Source organism: Podarcis vaucheri (assembly GCF_965113315.1).
Source record: "Podarcis vaucheri genome assembly, chromosome: 17".
Lineage (NCBI taxonomy): Eukaryota > Metazoa > Chordata > Lepidosauria > Squamata > Lacertidae > Podarcis > Podarcis vaucheri.
In genome coordinates, this window is record NC_138755.1 from 30,368,609 (window position 1) to 30,391,950 (window position 23,342).

General features: G+C 41.5%; 1 protein-coding gene across 3 annotated transcripts in view; it reads right to left on the reverse strand.

The window, feature by feature from the left end:
- Positions 1-15,036, reverse strand: part of FSD1L (fibronectin type III and SPRY domain containing 1 like) — a 30,662-nt gene extending 15,626 nt beyond the window's left edge. For all 3 annotated transcript variants that reach the window (XM_082205657.1, XM_082205656.1, XM_082205655.1), the window contains exons 1-6: positions 14,855-15,036; positions 8,937-9,032; positions 7,759-7,890; positions 5,221-5,322; positions 1,806-1,828; positions 287-408 (exon numbers count right to left, since the gene is read on the reverse strand). In XM_082205657.1, the coding sequence (XP_082061783.1) occupies positions 287-408; positions 1,806-1,828; positions 5,221-5,322; positions 7,759-7,890; positions 8,937-9,032; positions 14,855-14,869 (490 nt within the window). In that variant the 5' untranslated portion in view covers positions 14,870-15,036. The remainder of the gene's footprint in view (positions 1-286; positions 409-1,805; positions 1,829-5,220; positions 5,323-7,758; positions 7,891-8,936; positions 9,033-14,854) is intronic.
- Between the last annotated feature and the right edge of the window lie 8,306 nt (positions 15,037-23,342).

The following is a 23,342-nucleotide window of genomic DNA, read 5'->3' on the forward strand; positions in this document are numbered from 1 at the left end:
AAAAATACTACTTGCAAAGTGGCTGTGCAGAGGGAAACCTCTGCAAAAGTACATTTGCAGCACCCCGAGTCTCAGTGGCCCGGAGTGCCTTCCATCAGCTTCGGCTGGTGATCCCGCTATGCCCCTATACACCTTTAGGCGGCAGGCAAAAACGTTCCTTTTTAACCAGGCCTTTGGTTGGTTTGATTTTAAAATGTGGGGGCGGGTTATTGGGTTGTTATTTTGGTTATATATTTTGTGGCAACAGTATTCCAAAGACCTCAATGCTGCGCAGACTTATTTTTACCTGGCAAAAACTTTAGAGCCTGGAGCATATGCCTTTCTTGAGAGAAGTCCACCATCAGGTGCGTCATGTTGTCACTCACTTTGGGTTTCAAGGACAGGCGGAACGCTGGAGCCATTGTGACTCTGAAGGGTAGAAATCAGGTAAAAATCATTCAGGCAGGAGCCAAAAACAACAGACAGGGAAGACAGGTGTTTCAATATTTTAAAGTGTCTAGATAAAAAGTGAAGCAGATACTGGAGCTTGGCACTTCACCAAACTATAACAAAACCTTTATTTAGATCGACTACTGATGACAAGTTGAGAGTCAGAACAAATCTTTTGCGGGGGTTCAGGCTGGGGGATTTTCTGTAGACCTCTCAGCCACCCAAGCTACGGGTTTGTCTTTGTAACTATCCACTTCTGCTCCTGCAACATCTTAAGGATAGAGTGCATCATACAAAACCTCTCTGTGGAAGTTTTACAAGGCTTATAACTTCTGGACGCCTGCTGATGCTATGAGCAGCAACTTGGAAGGTTTCCAGAACCCCACTCTAAAGAGGCATGAAGGGGCTCAATGTGATGGTCAAGTTGCACACAATGCCTCTAACCCATTAACATAAGGTTGAATATCATCAGCTGGTGGGTTTTTGACAGCATGCTCCTGGTAACCAATGCCTAGTTTGGCCCTTAATAGTCAAGACTCATTTCAGAAAGAGGAGTCCATACATGATAAAGCTTAAACATAAAAGTGAGCATATGAAATAGCAGGGAGCCTTGGTGCTGCATTCATATAACACAGTAGTAAGCTGAGAAATGTTCTTGAGTGCTATTGGAAGTCTTCTCATTCCCTGCCCAAATTTGAGCATAATTCAGGTGTATGACATGGAAATATTATGTCTTATATATAGCCTATCTTTCTCTATTCTTTGCCTAAGGTATTAGAATAATAATGAAGGTGAACAGTACAAGTTAAAACTGAAAAGTTTTACATTTCTGCACTTTGGATGTTTGGGGGCTGCACCAAATTCCAACTATACATATGTGAAAGTGCTTCAACTGCTTTGGGAACAGATAAGGGACAAGTGTACCATTTTCTGATTTTTCTAGTAACCATGCTGTTTTAGATAACTAAAATCCAGCTCAAGTTATGTTATCCCATAACTGATATCCCATAAGTGAGGCCTACATACCATATAAAGCATACCAAACATTTTGGCCTCCTGTGCCACTTCCAAATTAAATTTGAAATGGCACCTATTTTAAGGGATCAGCATTAAGAATTATTTCCCCCCCCTTCCAAACACATTTGTTTTAAAACGTGCCTCTGTTCTTTTGTCGCTGAATGAAAGTTCACACACCACACAGGGAGAAGGAAGTGTAAAGCCACAACACAGCAGTGTTGTCTTATCAGCATGCAAAACTTAATTTTATCTTTTAGTTGCATGAATCTTAAGTGAAAACTGTTAAGAATTACTTAGCCAGAATCTTCAACGACAATTATGGAAGACTAGGAACAGAAACAAATAAGTTGGTACTGTACCTATCCTTGATCTGTCTGGCAGCCTTGAGGTGCATCAGGAAGAAGAGAGAGAAGGTAATTAATAGTTTCATGCAAGTTTCATCTGCAGTAACATGCAAGAAAGAGTTAGAGTTATCAATCTCACAGATGTCCAGCTTGGTTTCAAAACCAACTCAGAATTTTACCACTGAAGACCTGCCTCATAAGCCATTGTTAATACAAAGTTATTAGAAATTCAGCAACAAGCAAAAAAAAAAAAAAGGAATTTCAACAAGCCACACTAAACTAATTCCGTATGACACTGTCATCAAATCTCTGTGCTCTATTTTTAATGTGATCGGGCCAAGTGACATTTGAGTGTTTTGTTGGGCATGTCAGCAATTAGGTAGTGAGTAAGTGTTAGATTTGTGCCAGAGTTGAACCAAATTCAGGGAGTTTTATCATTCAGCTGGCCCTAGGCAACAAAATGTTGTTATCGGTGGCAAGAAATACTGGAATGCACCCCAAATTCTTACACTCTAGTGAAAATGCTCAGGCCTGGCTAGTTAGGGTTTCTTGTCTGGCCCACAGATAATTAATGTTTCAAAATAGTATAACAAGTAAGTGACACAACATAGAATCTGAATTAAGAAACTAAAACATCAGCTTCATATACATTTAAAAGTTGTTTGCTATTACAACTATCACAAATACAGTAGAAATTAGGACATTGCCATCTCTGTTTGCCAACAAAAATTAAAGAGTTTTAAATTTTGATCTGTGGTCCCTTTCATGGCACGGGGGGGGGGTACTTTGCAAACATTTTTATCTTCATTCCTTATGTACTGAACACAGGAAAAGACTATGTATTAAGATTTTATATCTTATCACCACAAACAAGTGTCTTAGGTGATAAGATGACCAGTCAGAACAAAACAGAAAATAAAACATCCTCACCTGCTGTCTGAGATACTGTGAACCACAACAACCTGCCCAAGATCACGAACTTCAAATTAGGGAGGCTGTTGCTTCCTGCATCTCAAACTCAATGCTATCTGCACCATGAATGAAAATGCTTCCACAACGTTTTCCTCTCCTATCTCCAACCAGACCATCTTAAAATGCAAGTTACAAAACCAGAAGCAGATATTCTAAGTAAAGTCCCCCTGCAACCACCCAGAATGGTTGCTTAAGTTGCTTATTGCATAAATAATTAAAAGTTGTTAGATCAAAGTAGAGATTACTATAATGAATTTAGCTGGAAGGGAATGCAGTCTTCTGCAACAAGCATTGTGTGTCTGCTACCTCAGCAGTTATACGTAGTGCAGCATCTTTCATGGCAAATTTATTCACCATTTACTTTGATAGTCACAAGGTAAGGCTGGAGAGCAGCAATTATACATGACCATTGAAAGGTATATAAAGTCCGCTTTCATGATAAGTCTTTACTCTGACCACAAAAGCAACAGCAATCCTTTTCTCCCTGAGCTACCCTATCCCTCAATTCAACCCAGGTCATTTTCAGAATTGCTTCAGAAAATCTCAGTATGAAATGGCTACCCTGAGAATTATTTGAGAGCCAAATTAACCTTGTTACAGCAGGCAAGTATAATTTGGTCATGGTCCACAAATAACTTGCTAGTACAGAAAAGGCTGAAAAGCAACTTTTCAAACATGCAGACATGTATTTAAACAGTTTACAAATCCAAGCTATTTTGTATCTATGGCTGTTTGGCAGGCACAAAAACATAGGGCAAAAAAATCCAATAATTAGGATTTGTTGTCGGGCATAGCAAGGTGGAAACAATCCAAGAACTGAGAAAAAGGAACCTAGATGAAGTCCAGGGGAAACAGTGTAACAAATGGAAAGGAACTGTGATGAAACAGTGTAGCATCAGTTAACCCTAGTCAAAAACTAGGATAGGCATTAATGGTGAACAAACAGAACCTGAGGAGCAAGTTTTATAATTCTGTTTTTGCCTTGGGTTTAATTTCCAGGGAAATAACGCAAACAACTTCAGATGAGCTTGTTAAAAGTATAAAAACAAAGTTCAAATGCAGCCCTTCAACACAAAGAGCAGAACAAATTCAGATTTTGATGGATCATTTGGAATTCTTTCATATTATCAGTTTAAGCATTGCCTGCCCTTGATTGGATCATTCAGCTTCCTTTCCAACCAATATACAAGGAACATGGTTCGGAGTCAATGTAGCATTGCTAATGCACATCAGCTGGAGGCATGATGCACTGACTGGCAAAGCCAACGTAATAAATCTATTTAACACACAGAGGCAACTTAATGCATTGCCAAGTTTGTGTTTCTAAAAGTAGATTATTTTGCCTACTATATTCCCATTTAGCAGTTAGTCAATCATTTTATTAGCTGGATCTACAGAAATGCCAGAAGGGGCCCTCTCCCTAAGGTCAGAAGATTCTGCTGTTTTGAGAACCATCAAAAATATCAGGCAGAGACACTTTCCAAGAGTGGAGAACGCAGTCACAGAGGGTGGCTCTGCCTAATTTGGGGGATTCCTCCTCCCTCCATTCATGAAGGTTCCCTGATCCTGGGAGGGTAGGCAGAGGGTTGCTGGGAAGGGATGTGGCAAAAAAGTCATTCCCTTCTACCAGTGTTTCTCTGGATCCAACCCTATAGCAGAGACAAGACTGATGACCTAATATTGACCCCAACATGCTTGCTGTGTATAAATTTTCAATCAAGTATGTGAACGGACATAATTCTCTGCAGGTACCTAATAAAATTATGCAAGCATTATGTCATCTTAATTTTCCTCTTAATTTTTTTTAGCAACTAAGCACTCTTAAAACTCTCTGAACTATAATAGCACAGACCAATTCAGTTTCCATCGGTATTAGCCTATGGACAGTATAAACAGTTCCACAAGCAAAGCACTTTTGGCTGTACAGTTGTACCTCCGTCTGAGAACAGTCCTGTTAACAAACGATTCAGGCAACACACTCTACAAAACCAGAAGTACGTGTTCCAGCTAGCGAACTTTGTCCCAGAAGATGAACGGAAGCTGACTGGTGGAAGGGCACCGGTGGCAGGAAGTCTCATTGGGGAAAGTGCACCTCAGTTTAAGAACGTTTTTGGTGTACGAACGGACTTCCAGAACAGTTTGTAAAAGAAGGTACCACTGTACAATATAACTTCTCCTCCTGCTCCTCAAACACACCCTATAGTTCTCATTTCATTCATGAAAACTACTACCTACTGATTACAAAACCAGTAATCGGAATAGTACTATTATCCTGGGGTAGTCTGAATACATGTACTTGAAATGCTCAGAAGGTAACGATCACTCCAGAGATTCTAATCAGCTCCACAATAAGTCCTCCACAATGTTTACTACACAATCTATAAGTGGTTGCAGGCAAATGGCATGCAATTAAACAGCATCTCTCCTTTTCTTCTTCATGTCAGGCACACTTTTATACCTTTGAAAATTCCTCAGGGTCCTTTATGTCCAGTGAACGAGCAGCAAATTCCAACAGTTCTTCAGAGTTCTCCAGGGCATTACTACATTGGCTAAGTTGATTCTAGGAAAATAACAGAAAGCTGTTCAGTAAGCCAGTCCATAGCATGAGTTATTAAGAGAACACAGGGGTATCTTCTCTCCACCCCCCCCCCAAAAAAAATTCCAGATGCCCATTACTGGCAAATGGATGAGGCCCTTATGGAACACATGCTAAAGAAGGTCTCAAGTTCAATCCTTGGCGTATTTAGCGTAGAGTGTAAACAAAAAGGTATTAGCATGAAACACAATAAAAAAAACGAACATGCAGTAATGGGGAAAAACACCTTTCTGGCAGAGGAAAATAAGACAGAGTTCTCTCTGTGGGACTCAGCCCCCTCAGGCCTCTGCAATCAGTTGTACATCCACCCAGGTTTATTCCCCACCCCCCATAAACATATGAACATAAAAAGACACTCCCGGCTGAGTACTATGTACTTTGGCACGCCAAGTTCAAGGTAACACAGCTATTTATCTTAGCCTATGAAGAGTGAGGCTCAATAAAAGGTGTGATCTACTCCAGGAAGTGCACCAAGTGTAGGCTGGAGAAGTGGCTCTTAATTCTGAAGAAGTGTGTTCTAGAATGCCTGTTCTTGAGTTTGCACAGTTTTAGACCCCAGCGTCTTTACTCCCTTACGTGGTACTGGATACGCGACTATAAGGTTCAGGGGGTGTCATTGGCTATTAGGTGACAGTATAGTCATACAATATTAAGGTTCCATGTCATGTTGCTCAATACAACAGTACAGTGTTGACAAACAAGGTTTCCAACTACCTGAAAGTCTTGGCAATTCACGAAGCAGAGTTCTTTTTCCTTGCATGGTGAGATTACCAGACATTTTACTACCTAACCCAGGGTGGCCCAACTCATGGCCCACGAGGACTTTTTTGGTGCCCTCGGCAACATTCAAGAGCCAGATTTCTGTTCTTATCCTGAAGCAAAGTTCTTAACCTGAAGCACTATTTCTAGGTTAGCCGAGTCTGTAACCTGAAGCGTCTGTAACCTGAAGCGTATGTAACCCGAGGTACCACTGTATTGTTTTACATACACAGTGAAGCTGTAGACATGAGGAGCAAGAGCAGCACAAATTAATCTCACATTTACTAATTCCATACTGTACTTCCATCTGCTGGCCATACTTGAACTTCCAGCCCTGTGTCCATAAATCTCTGCATCCATTCAAAAATAAGTTGGAGACATTAGGGAAACCTCCTTTCCTCACTTTCTGCCCAGCCTATATATTAGAGCAATGCTGCTCCCTGTAGAAAACTGAAGAGTGTGCTTTCTGGACAGCCTTGTTTAACCACTATTGCAGGGGAAAAAAACTGGACTCCAATATGCTTTTTCCAAAAAGTTCTAAGCAGTTTTTTGTTTTCTGCCTTTTGTGGTTTGTCACATATTTTATTGAAACATGGGAAATGAATATTTTAGTAAGACAAATAAAAATAGTTAAGGAAATCTAGGCAACTAAGCATCTGAATCAATTTGCTCCAAAAATTAAACATTACACGGAGCAGATTGAAGATAACTACCTCCCTGGATAGGTTACATGTGTAAAACTCAACTCAAAGAACAGAACTGGATGCAATCAATTTAAGTCTCACATCAAACTCTTAAAGCATAAGTGCTAATCAGAAGTCTGGAAACAGCAACTGCTTTTCATATATGAAAACTGAACTGTGCAAGCTATCCAAGCCCACTGGCTTCTATTTCATTTAATTAATGTGCTGACAAAGCACGTTTGGTACAGAGAAAGGCTTTATACAATCTAATATTGGCAACTTAGTGTTGTTGGCTGCTTTGGTTACTGCTGTATTTTCCTTCAAGGATAATGCAGCATCAGCCAAAATAATTTGATTGAGATGTTAAAAATATGTGTATAAACCATGTACATTCAAACAGAAAACATTCTGCACACTATGCCTATTAGCTAGCATTTTCCTTCATTTTTTAAGTCTGCCACAAGGCTTGAATTCAGAGTCCTGTATTGTAGCCCAGCAACTAAAGAAACAAGAGTTACACATTCCTGCTGCCTACATGTAGCTGACAAGTCTTTCATACAAGGCACACAGGGCCAAACCTGAATGTCAATTTTTAAGTTTGCTCTCTGCGCTTGTTGGTAGAAATAAAAACTCCAGGAGTCTAACAGGAAGAGGCATGCACCAAGGCACGTGAAGTGATCCAGGAATTCCAAAGAACTGAGAGGCATTGTGTTGTCATTTGCATGTCAACATTCAAAATGCAGCCTACTTTTACAGAAGTACCACGGAGAAGGTTGGGACAAGTGCAAAGCGAGTGAAATGTTTGCAGAAGCTTACAGAATTTAAAGTGTTTTAGAAAGCAAACTTGTGCTGCGTGCAAAGCTAATTAAGTGACAGTCTACTAATTTAATTAGCCCACATTTCCCTATCCTGACAGAGCTTGAGAGTTCTACTACAAAATCATCAGAAACCTAATTACCTGAAGTTCTTGGGTTTTATGAGCTTGTTCTTGCTTGATACTAGTTGACATGCTCTCCTTCATCTCGTCGAGTATTGCATATAAGCCATCAAACTCCTCATCCAACTCAGCAATTACATTGGAAGAATTAGCCTGTAAACAAAATTTCAGTTATGAGTTGTGCTGTCAAGATTTCGTCACAAACTATAAAATGTAATAAGCATCATAGAACTTTGTTCTTATCACAGTAGCATATTTCCATTTCCTTGATATAATAAAAAAAAATTAAGGATACTGCAGATCAATATCAATACATATAGTAATATGCATAGGCTTGCCCTTTTTCTTTAGTCATCCTGGCCCAAAGAAATCACTATCACACTTGGGTCCCCGGCTGTTGTTGAACTACAACACCCATCATCCCTAGCTAGCAGGACCAGTGGTTAGGGATGATGGGAGTTGTAGTCCAACGACAGCTGGGAACCCACTTGACTTAGCAGTATTATTGAATTAATTTATTTTGACACATTTTCATACACACACACACACACACACACACACACAGAGAGAGAGAGAGAGAGAGAGAGAGAGAGAGAGAGAGAGAGATTTTAGTAAGAGGCATTTAAATTTAATTTAAAATTTTCTAAACTGCTTGATATAAAAGGAAAATCTTGGTGCTTGCTCCAATAATACAAATGCCTCATTTACACATGTAGCGCATTTGTATCCTCTTGCCCTTCTTCAAGGGGCTTTGGGAAGTGTGCATGGGGGTTATCCTCAGATATAACCACAGAACTGTAGAGTTGGAAGGGACACTCAATGGTCATCAAGTCCAACCCCTGCAATGCAGGAACCTTTTTGCCCAAGGTGGGACTTGAACCCATGGCCCTGAGACTAAGATTCTTGTGCTCTACCAACTGAGCAAGGCTGGGGAAAGATTTGAAGCCACTTCTCCCCAGTTTAAGAGCAACGCAACAACCAACACAGAAAAAAAGACTTTAATGTGAGGCGTGCTGACAGTGCAGCTCACTGGCTTCAAAGAATGAGGATGTGTACCCATGAATAAACTCACATGACTTGCACAGCCATTATCTAGGTTTGGCCCTTGGCCTATATGGTTTGCAATTGCAGTATTAAAGAAAACGACACTGTTTAGAGAAGCCCTTTCAGCTTTGAACGAAATGAGCTCTACAACCTACCTGTACACCTTTTAAAGTGTGATTTAGAGTTTCAATGAAGTTTTGGATTTCATCATTTTTGTGGGCCAATGTGGAGATAATCCTCTGCAGAGCTTCCTAGAATTAGAAGAGTAAATTTAATTAATATATGCAAGGTCATATTACTTTGGTGTATATACCATTCTTGCTTCTGTACTGTGCTTTTGCACTGTACAAGCTTGTAACTGAAATAATTTCATTTGGTTACATTTATTGTTTGCAATGTTTAATAATAATAATAATAATAATGGCAAAAACTTCGACGCAGCAACACTGGTGAGGTCAGACAGACTTGCATGTTTAATAGCAAGTGGCTTAATAGCTACCATAGTCAGGTGTAATTGGAACAAAAACTATTCAGAGTTATTGACTTGTTTGTTTTTTGCAAATGATTCAGTCAAGACCTTTTTTAATTTAAAAGCATTGATAAACTGCTTAATATTTTAAAAATCTCTAAGCACCGTAGAACAAAAAAATTGTATTATTAGAACAAATGTGGCACATAACTAGTAATATAAAGGCATATAAACACAAAAGCAAGAAGTCAGTGAATTCAGGCAAAGAAAGACAGGGACCAATATTAAGCATCAGGGAAAGCCTGGAGCAACCCGATGTGCTTTTACAAGACTTCTGAAGCAACCGACAGTTGTTGCTGCATGTATGTTGGAGACAAGGGAATTCCACAATACAGTGGTACCTCGGGTTACATACGCTTCAGGTTACATACACTTCAGGTTACAGACTCTGCTAACCCAGAAATAGTACCTCGGGTTAAGAACTTTGCTTCAGGATGAGAACAGAAATTGTGCTCCGGCGGCGCAGCAGCAGCAGGAGGCCCCATTAGCTAAAGTAGTGCTTCAGGTTAAGAACAGTTTCAGGTTAAGAACAGACCTCCGGAATGAATTAAGTACTTAACCCAAGGTACCACTGTACAGTGGCAACTGTGGAAGATGGCCATTTTGGGGTCAGTGGCATATTATATCCTACAGGGTGCAGAACCAGTAGCAGAATTTCCCCAGGTGATCTAAGTGATATTACAGGTCTATACACCTCTTAGGTTAAGCCTTAGATCCTATAAGCATAGCTGTCAGTTTGTGCAAGTCAGAACACGCTCATCTGTTCTTATTTGGATTTATTAGAACCCATTTAGTCTTACAACATAGAAATAGTTTTATGTCCATATACAGAGAAGCAATAGCTAATTTGAGGGCAAAGATTTCTATTTGAAAGGTGCCAAGACAGTTCATTGCACAGTCAACTCCTAAAATACAAACATACCATGTTGTGTTATTTTCACTTACCAACTGTCTCACCCTAAACAAGGTTTGAGAATGAAGCTTAAATTAGAAGATGAACTTCATCAAATAAAAGTAGACAATGAAGAACAACTTTTAAATTTCAATGCTGGTTTACTGTGAAAAACAGATGGAAATCCTACAAATAAGTGCTACTTAAGCAGCAAGTGTGGTAATCTGTCATTTTCATACATGTAGTAAAACAATTTTTTATAACAAAATGTACAGCATTATAAGCATATAGTTCTTATTCTCTTAAATAGATCCAGCAATATTTTACTAGCTAGATTAGCACTGAAGTTATGTGTTCTAAATACAAGAAGCCATAAGTTAAGAGTGTCCAGTTCCCTCTTGACAGTTTGAGAAGAAAGCGATTACCTCTGGATGTATCTACTACTACTCATGCATTATGCTAGTAAGAGAACCAAGAAATTCATTTGAAAAACCAGACATCAACCTCTGTACATGGGACCAGTCTAGGTTCTAATTCTAATTATTCATACTAAATATTAACCAAGGCTTAAAATTAATCCATATATTCATGATCACTTCCAGAACAAAAAACTAGAGTTGTAGCCAATTTTGACATTAACTGGAATACAGAAACAACTAATACTTTTACAGTATAGAAAGTCATGCAGCTAGTATCAGACAGCAACTCACTTGATGTAACTATGCTTTTACCTGGGCAATTCCCAAGTTACATCCTCTTCCGGGGGTCTGATGGTAGCATATTTCTTCCTCTAGATGCACACATTTAACCTTGCTCAACTTGCTTTATACTGAATTATTAATAGGAGTTTCTTCTGTTGCCTAGCGCACTGTCCTACTTTATCAGGTCAGTATATTCACATATAAACATGAGATTTAAAAAGATTTTGTAGGATTATATATGCAATGGTCTCCTTCACTGTGCAACTCAACTCTCACAAAATCTACCCCACACAGCTATATATAGTTATTTGTCTCATAAAGCCTCTGGGTCAAAGGGAATCAGGATAGACATTTAATGTACTGTGTGTTTCCGAGACTATCATACAAATAGTTCATTCCTTTCTAAATTACAGTTTGATGATGTATCAAATATAAATGGATTAGCAAATGAGTATTTTTCTTTATCCCAAAGTATCGGGCTCTCTTCCACCTCTTGATCTAAGACAATAACCATAAATTCTGCGCTCTCTGTGCATATTGCACTCTTTGTTGGCCAAACACAGTAACAGCTAGGAAACATGTTTTATTTAAATACATAATCACTACAAGATCTACTATGATGTGTGGTTAAGTAGGAAGGAAACGGCATCCTATACAGAGCCTAGCAGCACAGGAATCTTAACCTTTTTCTATGACTTTAAAAGGATATTGCCACTTTGAGATGTAGCGTTTTCTCCTGTGTACAAGGTAGAGTAGCCAACCCCACAAGTACTCTACTGGATGCACAATCATGATCAGTCAAGAGAAAAAAATTAAGCCAGTGCTGTATAGTTGAGCAAGTATTAGGAAGAATCCAGTATTAGAGGTTTCAGGTGAACTGTCTAAATATTCATTTGGTAGGTTATGAAGTGATTCACCTATATTCCCCAGCCTATGATGTCAGATGGTTGAAGGCAACATAAGCAGATTCATTTACCAGAAAGGTTATTGACATATCTAACTGCTCTTTCCCCTACTTCCCCCTTTCCTTCTTGAAGAGGCAGAGTAAAGCATCTTGGAACTGAATGGTTCAGAACTGAACAAAATTAGACAATTAGATGTTTCAGGAGTCATCCCCCCGCCAATCCAGTCTACATCCACTTACTCTTTCCAACGAACTTCAAGCAGCATATATTAAGTTCTTAATACAAAGCAAATCCCTGTAGTACAAATAGAATGCAAATAAATTTAGAGTAGTTGTTCATACTACAGAGCAAACCGATGTGGGAATAGAGAGGATGTCAAGCACCCATTTTTCCAGCCACCAAAATTCACTTTAACATTTGAAAATTCTTACCCTCCTCTTCAGCTAAAAGGCTCCCAGAGTGGCTTAGATAGATCAATTGCAAGACAATACGTATTTACTTATGTGCTTTAAAACACTGCTTAAATAATCTGCACAAAACACTAGTAACCCTTTGGTGTGTCCTTTCACCGGAAGTCTATATAGCCCCGCTTTGCTGACCTTTTAAGGATATTCATTCTGGTCTGCCTTTGGTTAATGTTAGTTCACCCTGTATGCTTTTACCTGAGGCTGTATCTGCTGCTATTCCAATATAACTATTTGTTGTTTTAATGTTTCATGTATTGAATTTTTACTGTTTTTAAGGTCTGTTTTGTATTTTAAAGTGTGCTGTGATTTCCTTTGTGAGGACTTTTACCCTAAAAAGTAAACTAAATTTCTATTCAATAAAGAGACAGCCAGCTGTTTCGAGTACAGATGTCCTACTTGGGATTCACTTACCCCCAAATAAGAATGTTATCCTCATTATACGCTGTATGTTTGAGAAGATTTATCTGTAATGAGGTTACAGCCAATTTTCAGTGCAAACCCAACATTCTGGGTTTAAGTTTACAATACCTTGTTAACCCACAGATTTCAAGTCACGCATCCAAATATGAATGTTTTGGTTTCACAGCCTCAATACAGCTACAGTCTGCATTTCTTGCCAATGGTTTAAATGAAATGCAAGGTGAATGGCTCTTACTGTAGGACAGAACATATGACTGGAATGCTTGGGAAATTAGAGAAAGTCCTATTTAATATTAAAAAGTGTTTAATAAGTACTTTAAGGCAGGGGTTGTCAATACCGGCCCCTGCAAATGTTTTGGAATACAACTAATCAGACTCAGTCAACACATCTGATGATCAGGAATGATGGGAGTTGTAGTTCAACAACATCTAGAGGGCAACACATTAGCTACTTCTGCTTTAAGGTCATAAATTAATTCATGCGAGAAGTGAAATTAGAACCAGTACTTCCTATCTCGTGGCTCATTTTCTTACCCAGTATATTAAAATAACAGGTCAAATTACAGTTCAGTCCTATGCATGCCAACTCAGAATTCTGTTCCACTGAGTTTACTTCCAGGTAGTGAGTACAGGATTGCAGCCATACGTGAAATATTTGTATGCTGCTTTAAAAAAAAAAACCACAAATTAAACTGACAAATAGTGACTGATTAGTCCTTCGCTTCCATTGTCACCAACTACCCAAAAGGTTGTATTTAAAAAATGAACCTCAGAGGTTTACTTAAATCACATTGAAGTATTACAAAAGTACTTCCTATGTGTTGCTCCATGAAACTGGGAAACCCACCAAGAATAAAATGATATTCCACTAAAATAATTAAGTCATCTTAGCTAATAAGCAGTTCCATTTAAATTGCTCATACATGTCAGTAAACTCAGTGTGGAGTAAGTAAAAAAATGTGACACTGTTGACAAATGTTTTATGATTCATATGTACTGACACAGATGCATATTTTGAGAATCCTAACCCAACTTTATTTGAATACTTTTTGCAAGTTATAATGCGTAATTATTTTCTCCCTGTTTAGTGCAAGAAAAACTTTGCATCACTCTTCAGTTTTTTATGAAGAAGAGACAGGCAGGAGGAGGAGATGGGCAACCTAACTCAGAAACCTTACTGTGTTCAAGCACACAGACTTAGTAGTCCAAGCGTGTTTACTCAAGAGTAAATTCAGCACGGCCTACTATGTAGTCAATGGATTTAGGATGGCAGTCTAGCACCGCAATCCTATGCATCCTTATTAACGCTGAACATAACGGTAGCAAGAAGGGAAAACAGTTGACATCATGCCTTTTATTGGGATCAACTGAAAAGCCACAAAAACGCTGAGCAAGCTGTTGTAATCACCGGAACTCTTTGTTAAGCCAAAAAAAAAAAGACAAAGAAGTGCGGGGGGGGAAGGAGAGAGCGAAAAAAAGAAAGAAAGAAAGAAAGAGAAAGAAAGAAAGAAAAAGAAAGAAAGGAAAAAGGTACTGATGCAGGGAAACGCCACGAAATTTGCAGGGTTCAAAACAAACAGCTTTTAAAAGAGGTGGTTCTCGCATTTCAGGTCAAGGAGGATAAAATAGGGTCCCCGAAAGGCGTGGGAAAGCCAAAGAAAGCGGGTTGGGAGGGGGGGAGAGGGTCAAGAAGACAGAGGCAACCCGGCGACGACACGCCACTCATTCACACCCTCCCCTTCCCCTGCATGCACAACCCGCCCGCCTCGGACACCATCCACGGGGCTTGCTTAGCCTGCAAGGTGCATCGACGAGGAAGCCCGGCAGCTTGCATTGCTGGGGCGTGAGCGCGCGTATATGCTCGCAGACAGCAACAACCATTGCAATTCCATTATTTTTGCAGCCACCCGTGAATGCCGCGTTCCCACGAGCATTTTGCGCGCGTTAGGGGTTCCACGTAAAAACAAAAACGGGGGGGGGGGAATGTCCACCACCCGCGTCTGAGAGTCTCTTCCAGACACTCGCGGGGTGGGGGGGCCCCCTTTCCCCTCCTCCTGAGGGGAAAAGGCGCCTCTCTTCCCTCACAAACCAGAGCGGTGGGAAGAGCTCCTGCACAAGACGACGACGCCCACCATGACCAGCCCCTCAAACCCGCTCACCTTCTGCGCCTCCATGGTGCGGACGAGCAGGAGCTACTCCCAGGGGGGTGGGGGAAGCAGCGAAAGGACGAAGGCCGACCCGCCTCCCTGCGCCCTGACGGCAAATGCTTCGCGGGAGAGGCGCGCAGGCTACTAATAGCGGCAGGCGCGCGACCCCAGCAGCCTGAGGGCGGGCGTCAGAGCGCGCCACGCCCAGGACGACGGCGACGCCGCCGCCTTGCCCTCGCATGCGCAGTGGCGAGCGGCGCCGGGAAGGGAAGGAGGGAGGGTGGGGCGCGCAGTGGAGAGCGCATGCGCGGGTGTGTGTCGTGCTTTGCTGCTGCTTTGGTCTCGCTTCTCCATACCTGATAGCACTTTAGGTCGACTTGAAGAAGCCCTGGTCCGATCCGGAAAATACAGATATTTAGGTTACAAAACTACATAAAAATAAAGAAAAATTAAGTTTGCAGAGCAATAACTACCATGTGGTTAGGGTACATCAACGTGTCAGGGTCCACTTATCCCCAGTGTAAATATGAAATTGCAAGATAGCTATAGCATGTACGCGAAAATTGATTTCAGATTTGAAATCAGCATTGAAAGAACATATATGAACAGTTGAAAAATCTCATGCAACAGGAAATGGAAACAAAAATTGTTCCCCAGTGTAGGCAAACGGCAAAGGTCGGGCACCTGCCCTACCTGTCTGGTTATGAGAAAGTGTTCTGTGCATGGAAAGAGGGCGGCTCTTGCTGCGGCGGCTGCTGCCCCCTTGCAAAACGGAGCTGTTCCTAAGCCAACGAATAAATATTTAGAGAAGTGGTTCCCAATGGGTGTAGCCTACACAGTGCAGGATTTGCCTATAAGCTAAACAAGCTGTAGTTTAGGGCCCCACTCTCTTGGGGGCCCCCAAAAAAATTAAAGGAAAAAACATGGATGTACATTTCCAAAATATAAGATAAAAAACAAATGAAATAAAACCTACATACAGCAACAGTGCCAAATGGCTTTAGATACTTATTAGGTCCATAAATTACCATATAGCATATATTCAACACAAAAAACAACAACAGTTTGCTCTTGGCAAAGGATAGCTGGATAGCCATTACATTCAGTAGCTTAGGGCCTCATCAAGCTTGACTTTTTGAGGGGAGAAGGGGGGGTGTTCTACTGAGCTAATTGGGAACTGCTGTTTTAGAGTTTGGGTGGATACAGAAAAGTCCCCAGCCCCATTGTTTTGTTTTGTTTTTTTATTATTATTATTATTTTATTAGATTTATATACAGCTCTTCGTCACAAGATCTCAGAGCAGTTCACAAGATAGAAATACAATGTAAAAGCACAAATAAATAGTTAAAATGAAAACAGTGAAACAATAGCACTCCCACAAAAACACTTTAAAGCCAGAGGAATATTAAATCAACCAAAGGCCTGGTTGAAGAGGAACATTTTTGCTTGGCCCCTAAAAGTATATAATGAAGAGGCGAATCTCGCTGGAGAGAGCGTTCCACAAACGGAGCCACTGCAGGAAAGGCTTGTTCTTGAAAGATTGCATATTACTACTACTACTGAGGGATGCAGGTGGCGCTGTGGGTTAAACCACAGAGCCTAGGACTTGCCAATCAGAAGGTCACGGTTCGAATCCCCGCGACGGGGTGAGCTCCCGTTGTTCAGTCCCTGCTCCTGCCAACCTAGCAGTTCGAAAGCATGTCAAAGTGCAAGTAGATAAATAGGTACCGCTCCGGCGGGAAGGTAAACGGCGTTTCCGTGCGCTGCTCTGGTTCTCCAGAAGCGGCTTAGTCATGCTGGCCACATGACCCAGAAGCTCCCTCGGCCAATAAAGCGAGATGAGCGCCACAACCCCAGAGTCAGCCACGACTGGACCTAATGGTCCGGGGTCCCTTTACCTTTACTACTACTACTACTACTATTAAGTTTGTATTCCACCACTCAATTGTAGGTCACAGGGCGGTTTGTAACATAAAAATACAAAATGAAAATGCACAATACATAATAAAGCCAAAGCAAACCAATAACCAACTCCCTCCCACAGGCATATTTCAAAGGTCATAGAATGCTAATCAGCCAAATGCCTGGTTGAAGAGAAACCTTGTCACCAGCCATGAAGGTACCAGGTGAGCCTCCTTGGGGAGAGCATTCCACCAGTGTCATATTTTATTATCATCATCATTAAATCCTTGCATGCTGTGAACACTCGCTGTGCAGCCAGCAAGACACTCTTGGGGGCTGCTTTCCCCTTTAAACCTTCTGTGATACGACACAGTGGGCTGATGTTGCAGAAGAACAAGCACAACGCCCTCTTGGGTGTGTGGAATTAAAGCTCACCTTGGGTTCTGGCCATTAAGGGGGACAGGGGGGTGGGAGGATGATATGACTTTATAACGGCAAGCTTGTTCAAAGCATTTTATACTTTCCTTATTTATTGGCATTTCTAAGTTGTGGATATCAAGATAAACAATAGATTCAACAGAACTAAGATTCCTTCTAGAGGCCCTGGTCAAGGACAATCTGAAAAGACCGGTGGAAAGAGGAAGTTTGAAACGCAGCTGAAGTGATTTAATAGTGGAAATAAAGCAGCCTAGTCTTCTACAAGGAAGGAAGTGCATCTGGAAAAAACATTGTCAAAGGACAGGCTTCTGCAAAAAAAAAATAAAAAAAAAATGGCAGCTAGCTTTTCAGACTGGCAAGCTGAGTCTGGCAAGCTAACAGGAAAATGGGGGGTGGGTGGGTGTCAAGAAGCCTAACTGGAGATTATTAATGAGGGGAATGCTGCCAATAAGGCATCATATAAAGGTGAAAGTGGAGAAGAAACTATGCAAAAGCCACATGGGCTACTCTTCATTTTCTTCCGCAGCTGCAGTTGATAATGACAAGATGCTTCTAGATGTATTTTTGGAATTGCTGCTCTTTGTTCACACAAAACTTTCACAGCATCCACACCTCACTACTGGCACAAAAATGCCAGGCCATATTTGATTCAGATATCTTTTAATGGAAAAGCAGATTTTTTAAAACAACAACAGCTGTCACCAATAACCCACTTGCAATATCTGGGCAACCCATTTTGCTACCAGAGACACAAAAATCCAGGATAATACTGAATGTGATCATAGCACTTAATGGAGTCCTACTATTCAGCAAAATGAGAGAGAGAAGCAGAAAAGTCTACTTCACTGCTCTTGGAAACTAGAGTCTGTGGTGACGACAGAGCTGATGAAACAGAAAATATGGATTGTGGCACAGTTGTGCTCCCTCACCGAGCCTGTCACTTAAGGATTTCCCAGTGCCTTGTCCTCCATTCCCTACAGGTGCAGGAGTCGCATCCAATTCCCAATGCATATGTTGAATAAAAGCTGCTGTCTGGCACCTTGACAGCCCACCCCCTCCTTGCCATGGCCACCTGGCTTGCTTCATCTTCTCGCCCCTGGCCATTTTTCTGGCTGGGTAGCATTCATTCTATTGGCTGGGCAGAGCCACTTGCCCACCGGAACCCACCTGGGTAAAAGGCTCCTAAAACAAGTTACCGTATGTGCCTTTTCTCTTGACCCCCTCCATCTGCAACTGCTGCCAGAAGCTGCCAGAAGCTGCCAATGCCAGAGGTGGCTGTTGAGAGTTAGTTTTGCTATGTCATCTTGCATAGACCAAGATGCTGGTATTTGCTTTTATTTCCATTTTGATCTGCCTAGTGCTGTTCCTCCGTATTTCCCTGTCCTGACATTTATCCAATGAAAAATAGGGATTTCCTATTCCATAATTTTATTTTTATAATTATTATACCCCACCCATCTGATTGGGTTGCCCCAGCCCAGGGCTGCCATACATCCTGATTTTCCCAAATATGACCAGGATTTCATAGGCAGAACTGAAATGGCAATGAATCTCCAAAAGGTGGCACTTATTGTAAAAAAAAAAAAAAAACCAACACAAAAAAACCTCAACAACTTTCAGGATGTCCTGATTTTTACTTTTTGAAATATGGCAACCCTACCCCAGCCAGGCTTCCAACATCTATTAAAAACATAACAAAACATTAAACATTTAAAAACTTCCCTATACAGGGCTGCCTTCAGATGTCTTCTGAAGGTTGTATAGTTACTTATCTCCTTGGCTTGGGGGTTGCATAACTCCATACCCTCCAACATTTCTCCGATGAAATTAGGGACGTCCTAAGGGATGACTTCTGTAAATCCAGGACTGTCCCTGGAAAAGAGGGACACTTGAAGGGTCTGGAATTGGATATCTAGGCGGTTCTAGTTTCTGGACACACTTCAAGGCCTGCTGTTTCCCTCTGTTGCTCGGACCCACTGGGATACAAGACTGGTTGTTAAGGTGCCTGGGAGAAGAGTAGGAAGGGAGACAGGCTCCATTTCCCAAGCAGGGGACCTGGAATTTCACAGGCTGTTTCCCTACTCCTGAGGAGACCCCTGTGAGTCAATTGAAATCCAGTGCCCCATGCTCTAGGGGTGGTGGCAAGCAAAGAGAAGGAGAAATAAAGGGCAGTGCCATCTGCTACTTGGGCAAGAATATCAGTGTTACCGTTTCCACTAGAAAAGATGGAGGGCATGAGACAACAAAGGTAGTTTAACAGCTGCAATGAAGTAACCATCAACTTACCTATTACTACAGACCGTATGTGGCACAATAAATCAGCCTAGCAATGTAGAGAGAGAATTTTTGAATCCGTTGCCAACCACCAGAAACAACATATTTATTTTCAGGGCTCTCAAAGCTTATTAAATGAAAACAGAGTAGAAAGTGTGACTTTAAAAACAGTTGTTTTTCAATGAAAAAAAAAATCTCCCCCCAGTTACTGTTCCTGAAAGCAACCTTTCTTGTGATCTCTGTTCTAAGGGATATTTCTGTGTGAAGGATATCTCCTCCTCAGATTTTATTTGCTCAGTTTTAAGTTGCTATTATGACAACAAGGAGCTTTGCTTGTTTTTATCGTGTTTTCTGTATGTTGTGTTTCGCCTGTACCTCCTGCATACTGCCCTGGTATCTACGTAAATGAAGAGTATCTTATTTTTTAAAAAAAACCATAACTGTCCTACAGCGTGCTTTCAAAATACACCCCTGTCAGTTGCACTGTATGAAACGGCAGTCTGCACACCATTGCATGATGCCTTTGTGTTTGTGCACATCCGCTTAATATGGGTGTGCTCTGGAGAGAGGATAATCCACTCCCTCCACTTAGAAATTTAACTTCTTGGATATACTGAGAGGCAGCTGAGCCCTGATGAATGACAACTTGAGCAACTCACACTAATAAGGTTTTAATGAGGTATCCCCAAAAGGCAGAAACAAAGGAGGAGGATTTACCAGGGACAAGGATCAGGAAAGAAGGACTGTCCTCGGCATATGGGGACAACATATGCAGCATGAGAACTGGTGCATCAAGCACATCATAGCGCCATTAATGTTCATGTCTGTTTATTTAAGGCAAAATAAGCATCAGCTGATGGCCCGAATGATTATTTCTTTTGCAAAACTGCAGGAGGAAAAAAAAATACCTTCCCAAGTTCTGCAGAATGGCAATATCTTCTGCTAAAACATCTGTCCATCTGATATGGCCATGAGGACCTTAGTGCCTCTGAATCTATTGGCAGGGCCTAGCTGCCTCCGTGTTCTGAGCCTGGACTATATTTATAGAGAACGCTTTTGGATAAGGCTAAATTTGACCTCGTTGAGGGTGGAGGGCATCGTTGAGCTGCAATGCCCAGAACATGGAAGAAAATGGGCCTTCAAAGTGTGGTTGACTTCTGTGGACATCAGGTTTCCTTAATGTAGCAAAAAACAAACAAAAAACAGTTTTAGAGCATCCGGACCCCATATTGCCTGTTTCAATAACATATTTCAGGTGTGGAGAATAGTTGGCACTGCGGCACATCCCAGTGGACTTACTCCTGAGGAAATATTAGCAGAATTATGCTGCATAAACCACTCTCTTCCAAAGTTTCCCACTCCCAGCACCCATTAAGCACCTCATACCGCTCAACACCTCCATTAAACTCTAGGACTTGAACAGTTAAGCAAAAGCTTCCCAACATGTGTCTCTAGGCAGAAGGTTTTCTGCTTTCTGTGCCAGAAATATGTACCAGTCAAAGCATGCAGACAGTTACAGTGGCATATATTTATAACACTGGGAGCAAATGCAAAAATAAAACTGGCGTTCTGTATGAATTTCTACATGCAGGTCTAAATATAAAATCAATTCCTGTTGATCTCAGCGTGTTTAGGATTGCAGCCTCAACTCCCAATCTGAAAAAGAAAAATTATAATGAACAAATGTACCAGCACCTGCACACTGCCCTCTGCTGTTTGGACTATTCCTTGGGCTCTGTGCTTATTTCAGTGGGGATTGCTTGCTAATAAAGGTTCGCAACCAGGGCTAGCCCATCCATGAGGCAAGGTGAGGCAGCTGCCTCAGGTGGCAGAATGAACAGGGACAGCAGATCTAGCCTCCAAGGAATGCTTTGCCTACTTCCACAGTGGTAGTGATGGCTGTGGCGAGGTTCTTGCAGGTTGGATCTGCTGCCTCCTCAGCTGTCTTCCACCCTTGTTCCTGATGTAGATCTTCACTCACCCCTTATTCCCTGGTGAGGGGCGGGGACGCCATTTTGTGGTTGGCCTCAGGTGCCAAAATGTATTGGGCTGGCCCTGTCCACAGCACTGCAAGGAATTCTTCCTGTCCACCTTCCCTCCTCACGTCTGTTGAGGAGGGATTATTGAGTTGCTCTTGGTTTTTTGGTTTTTTAAATGTATTTTTTGTTTTCATTTTGCGATTTTATGTTTCGAACCGCCCTGAGACCTGCAGGTATAGGGCGTTATGCAGATTTTAACAACAACAACAACAGCAACAACAACTCTATAAGGTAGGTCAGTATTTAAGATTATTGAGAGACTATGTAACTTGCTTAAAGGTAAAGGGACCCCTGACTATTAGGTCCAGTCGTGGCCAACTCTGGGGTTGCAGTGCTCATCTCGCTTTACTGGCCGAGGGAGCCGGCATACAGCTTCCGGGTCATGTGGCCAGCATGACTAAGCTGCTTCTGGCAAACCGGAGCAGCGCACAGAAACGCCGCTTACCTTCCCGCCGGAGCAGTACCTATTTACCGTATCTACTTGCATTTTTGACGGGCTTTCGAACTGCTAGGTTGGCAGGAGCAGGGACCGATCAACGGGAGCTCACCCCGTCGTGGGGATTTGAACCACCGACCTTCCGATCGGCAAGTCCTAGGCTCTGTGGTTTAACCCACAGCGCCACCCGCGTCCCTTCTAACTTGCTTAGAACATGCTAAATGAATGCTAATTTTATGCATTGCCCTTTTCCTATATGGACAAAGTGCTTCAGGCACATTAAGAGATAAGTAACTATGCAACCTTTAGAAGACATCTGAAGGCATCCCTGTACTGGGAAGTTTTTTTTTAATGTTTAATGTCATATTATGTTTTTATATGTGTTGGAAGCCACCCAGAGTGGTTGGGGCAACCCAGTCATATTCTTCTTCTTCTTATTATTATTATTAAAATTTGTATACTGTTCTATTCCTGCAGGTCTCAGGGCGGGTCACAAAGGGTGTTGGATGTCAATCAGCCCAAGACTTGGTTAAAGAGGAGCATTTTTGCCTAGTGCCTAAATGTGTGGGGCATTATTATTATTATTATTATTATTATTATTATTATTATTAGATAAGACATCCGTATTTTCATCAGAGAAATGTTGCAGGGTATGCATTATTTCAGTGATCTTCCCAACAATCCTATAAGGGACACATGTATGTGTGTGTGTGTGTCCACACATGTATGAACAGCCACAGCTGCCAGGGTTGCTCTCAGGAAAAAAAAGAGTAGTATTCTAGCAATGATGAAACATGTCTGTGATATGAGTGATGTGTAGGACTTTGGTTTCCATACAAGTCCAAACACTAGTGGGTGTGGAGTAAGACTGAGCAGAGGAACTGTGGCTTTCTCTTACGTGTGCTGTTAATATAAAACAAGCTTGTTCAAATTAGTCATAAGTACATCTTTCCATGCCTCTTACTCTTCCAACGGGGGGGGGGGGGGAGGCGGGGCGTGGAGCATGAAGGATCTTCACATACATCACGGATGCCCAAATGCTAATATTCCTGCAGGGCCAATCTTGCTATTTGTGGCTTCCTTCAGTAAATAAACAGTCTCCAGCTGATGCTGGAGTACCAGGCTCTGGAAGCAAATATTTCCACCAATTAGAACACAGGATTTCCTAAAGCTATTATGCAACAAGGATTATCCGCAGTCCTGTTAACAGGCTGAAGCCACTCTAATCTTATTATTGCCCTGCAGGCCAGCTCCTCAACCTCTTGAAAAATGGAGAAGCTAAATATATATATTTGAGCTGTGCATATAAAAAGCTGTTGAGTTGGATACGATCTAAACTAAGCAAGTTAGGAGACAGGATGCCTGTTTTGTTTTTGCACCCGTGCCTGTTTAGAGTTCCCCAAAGCTTCTC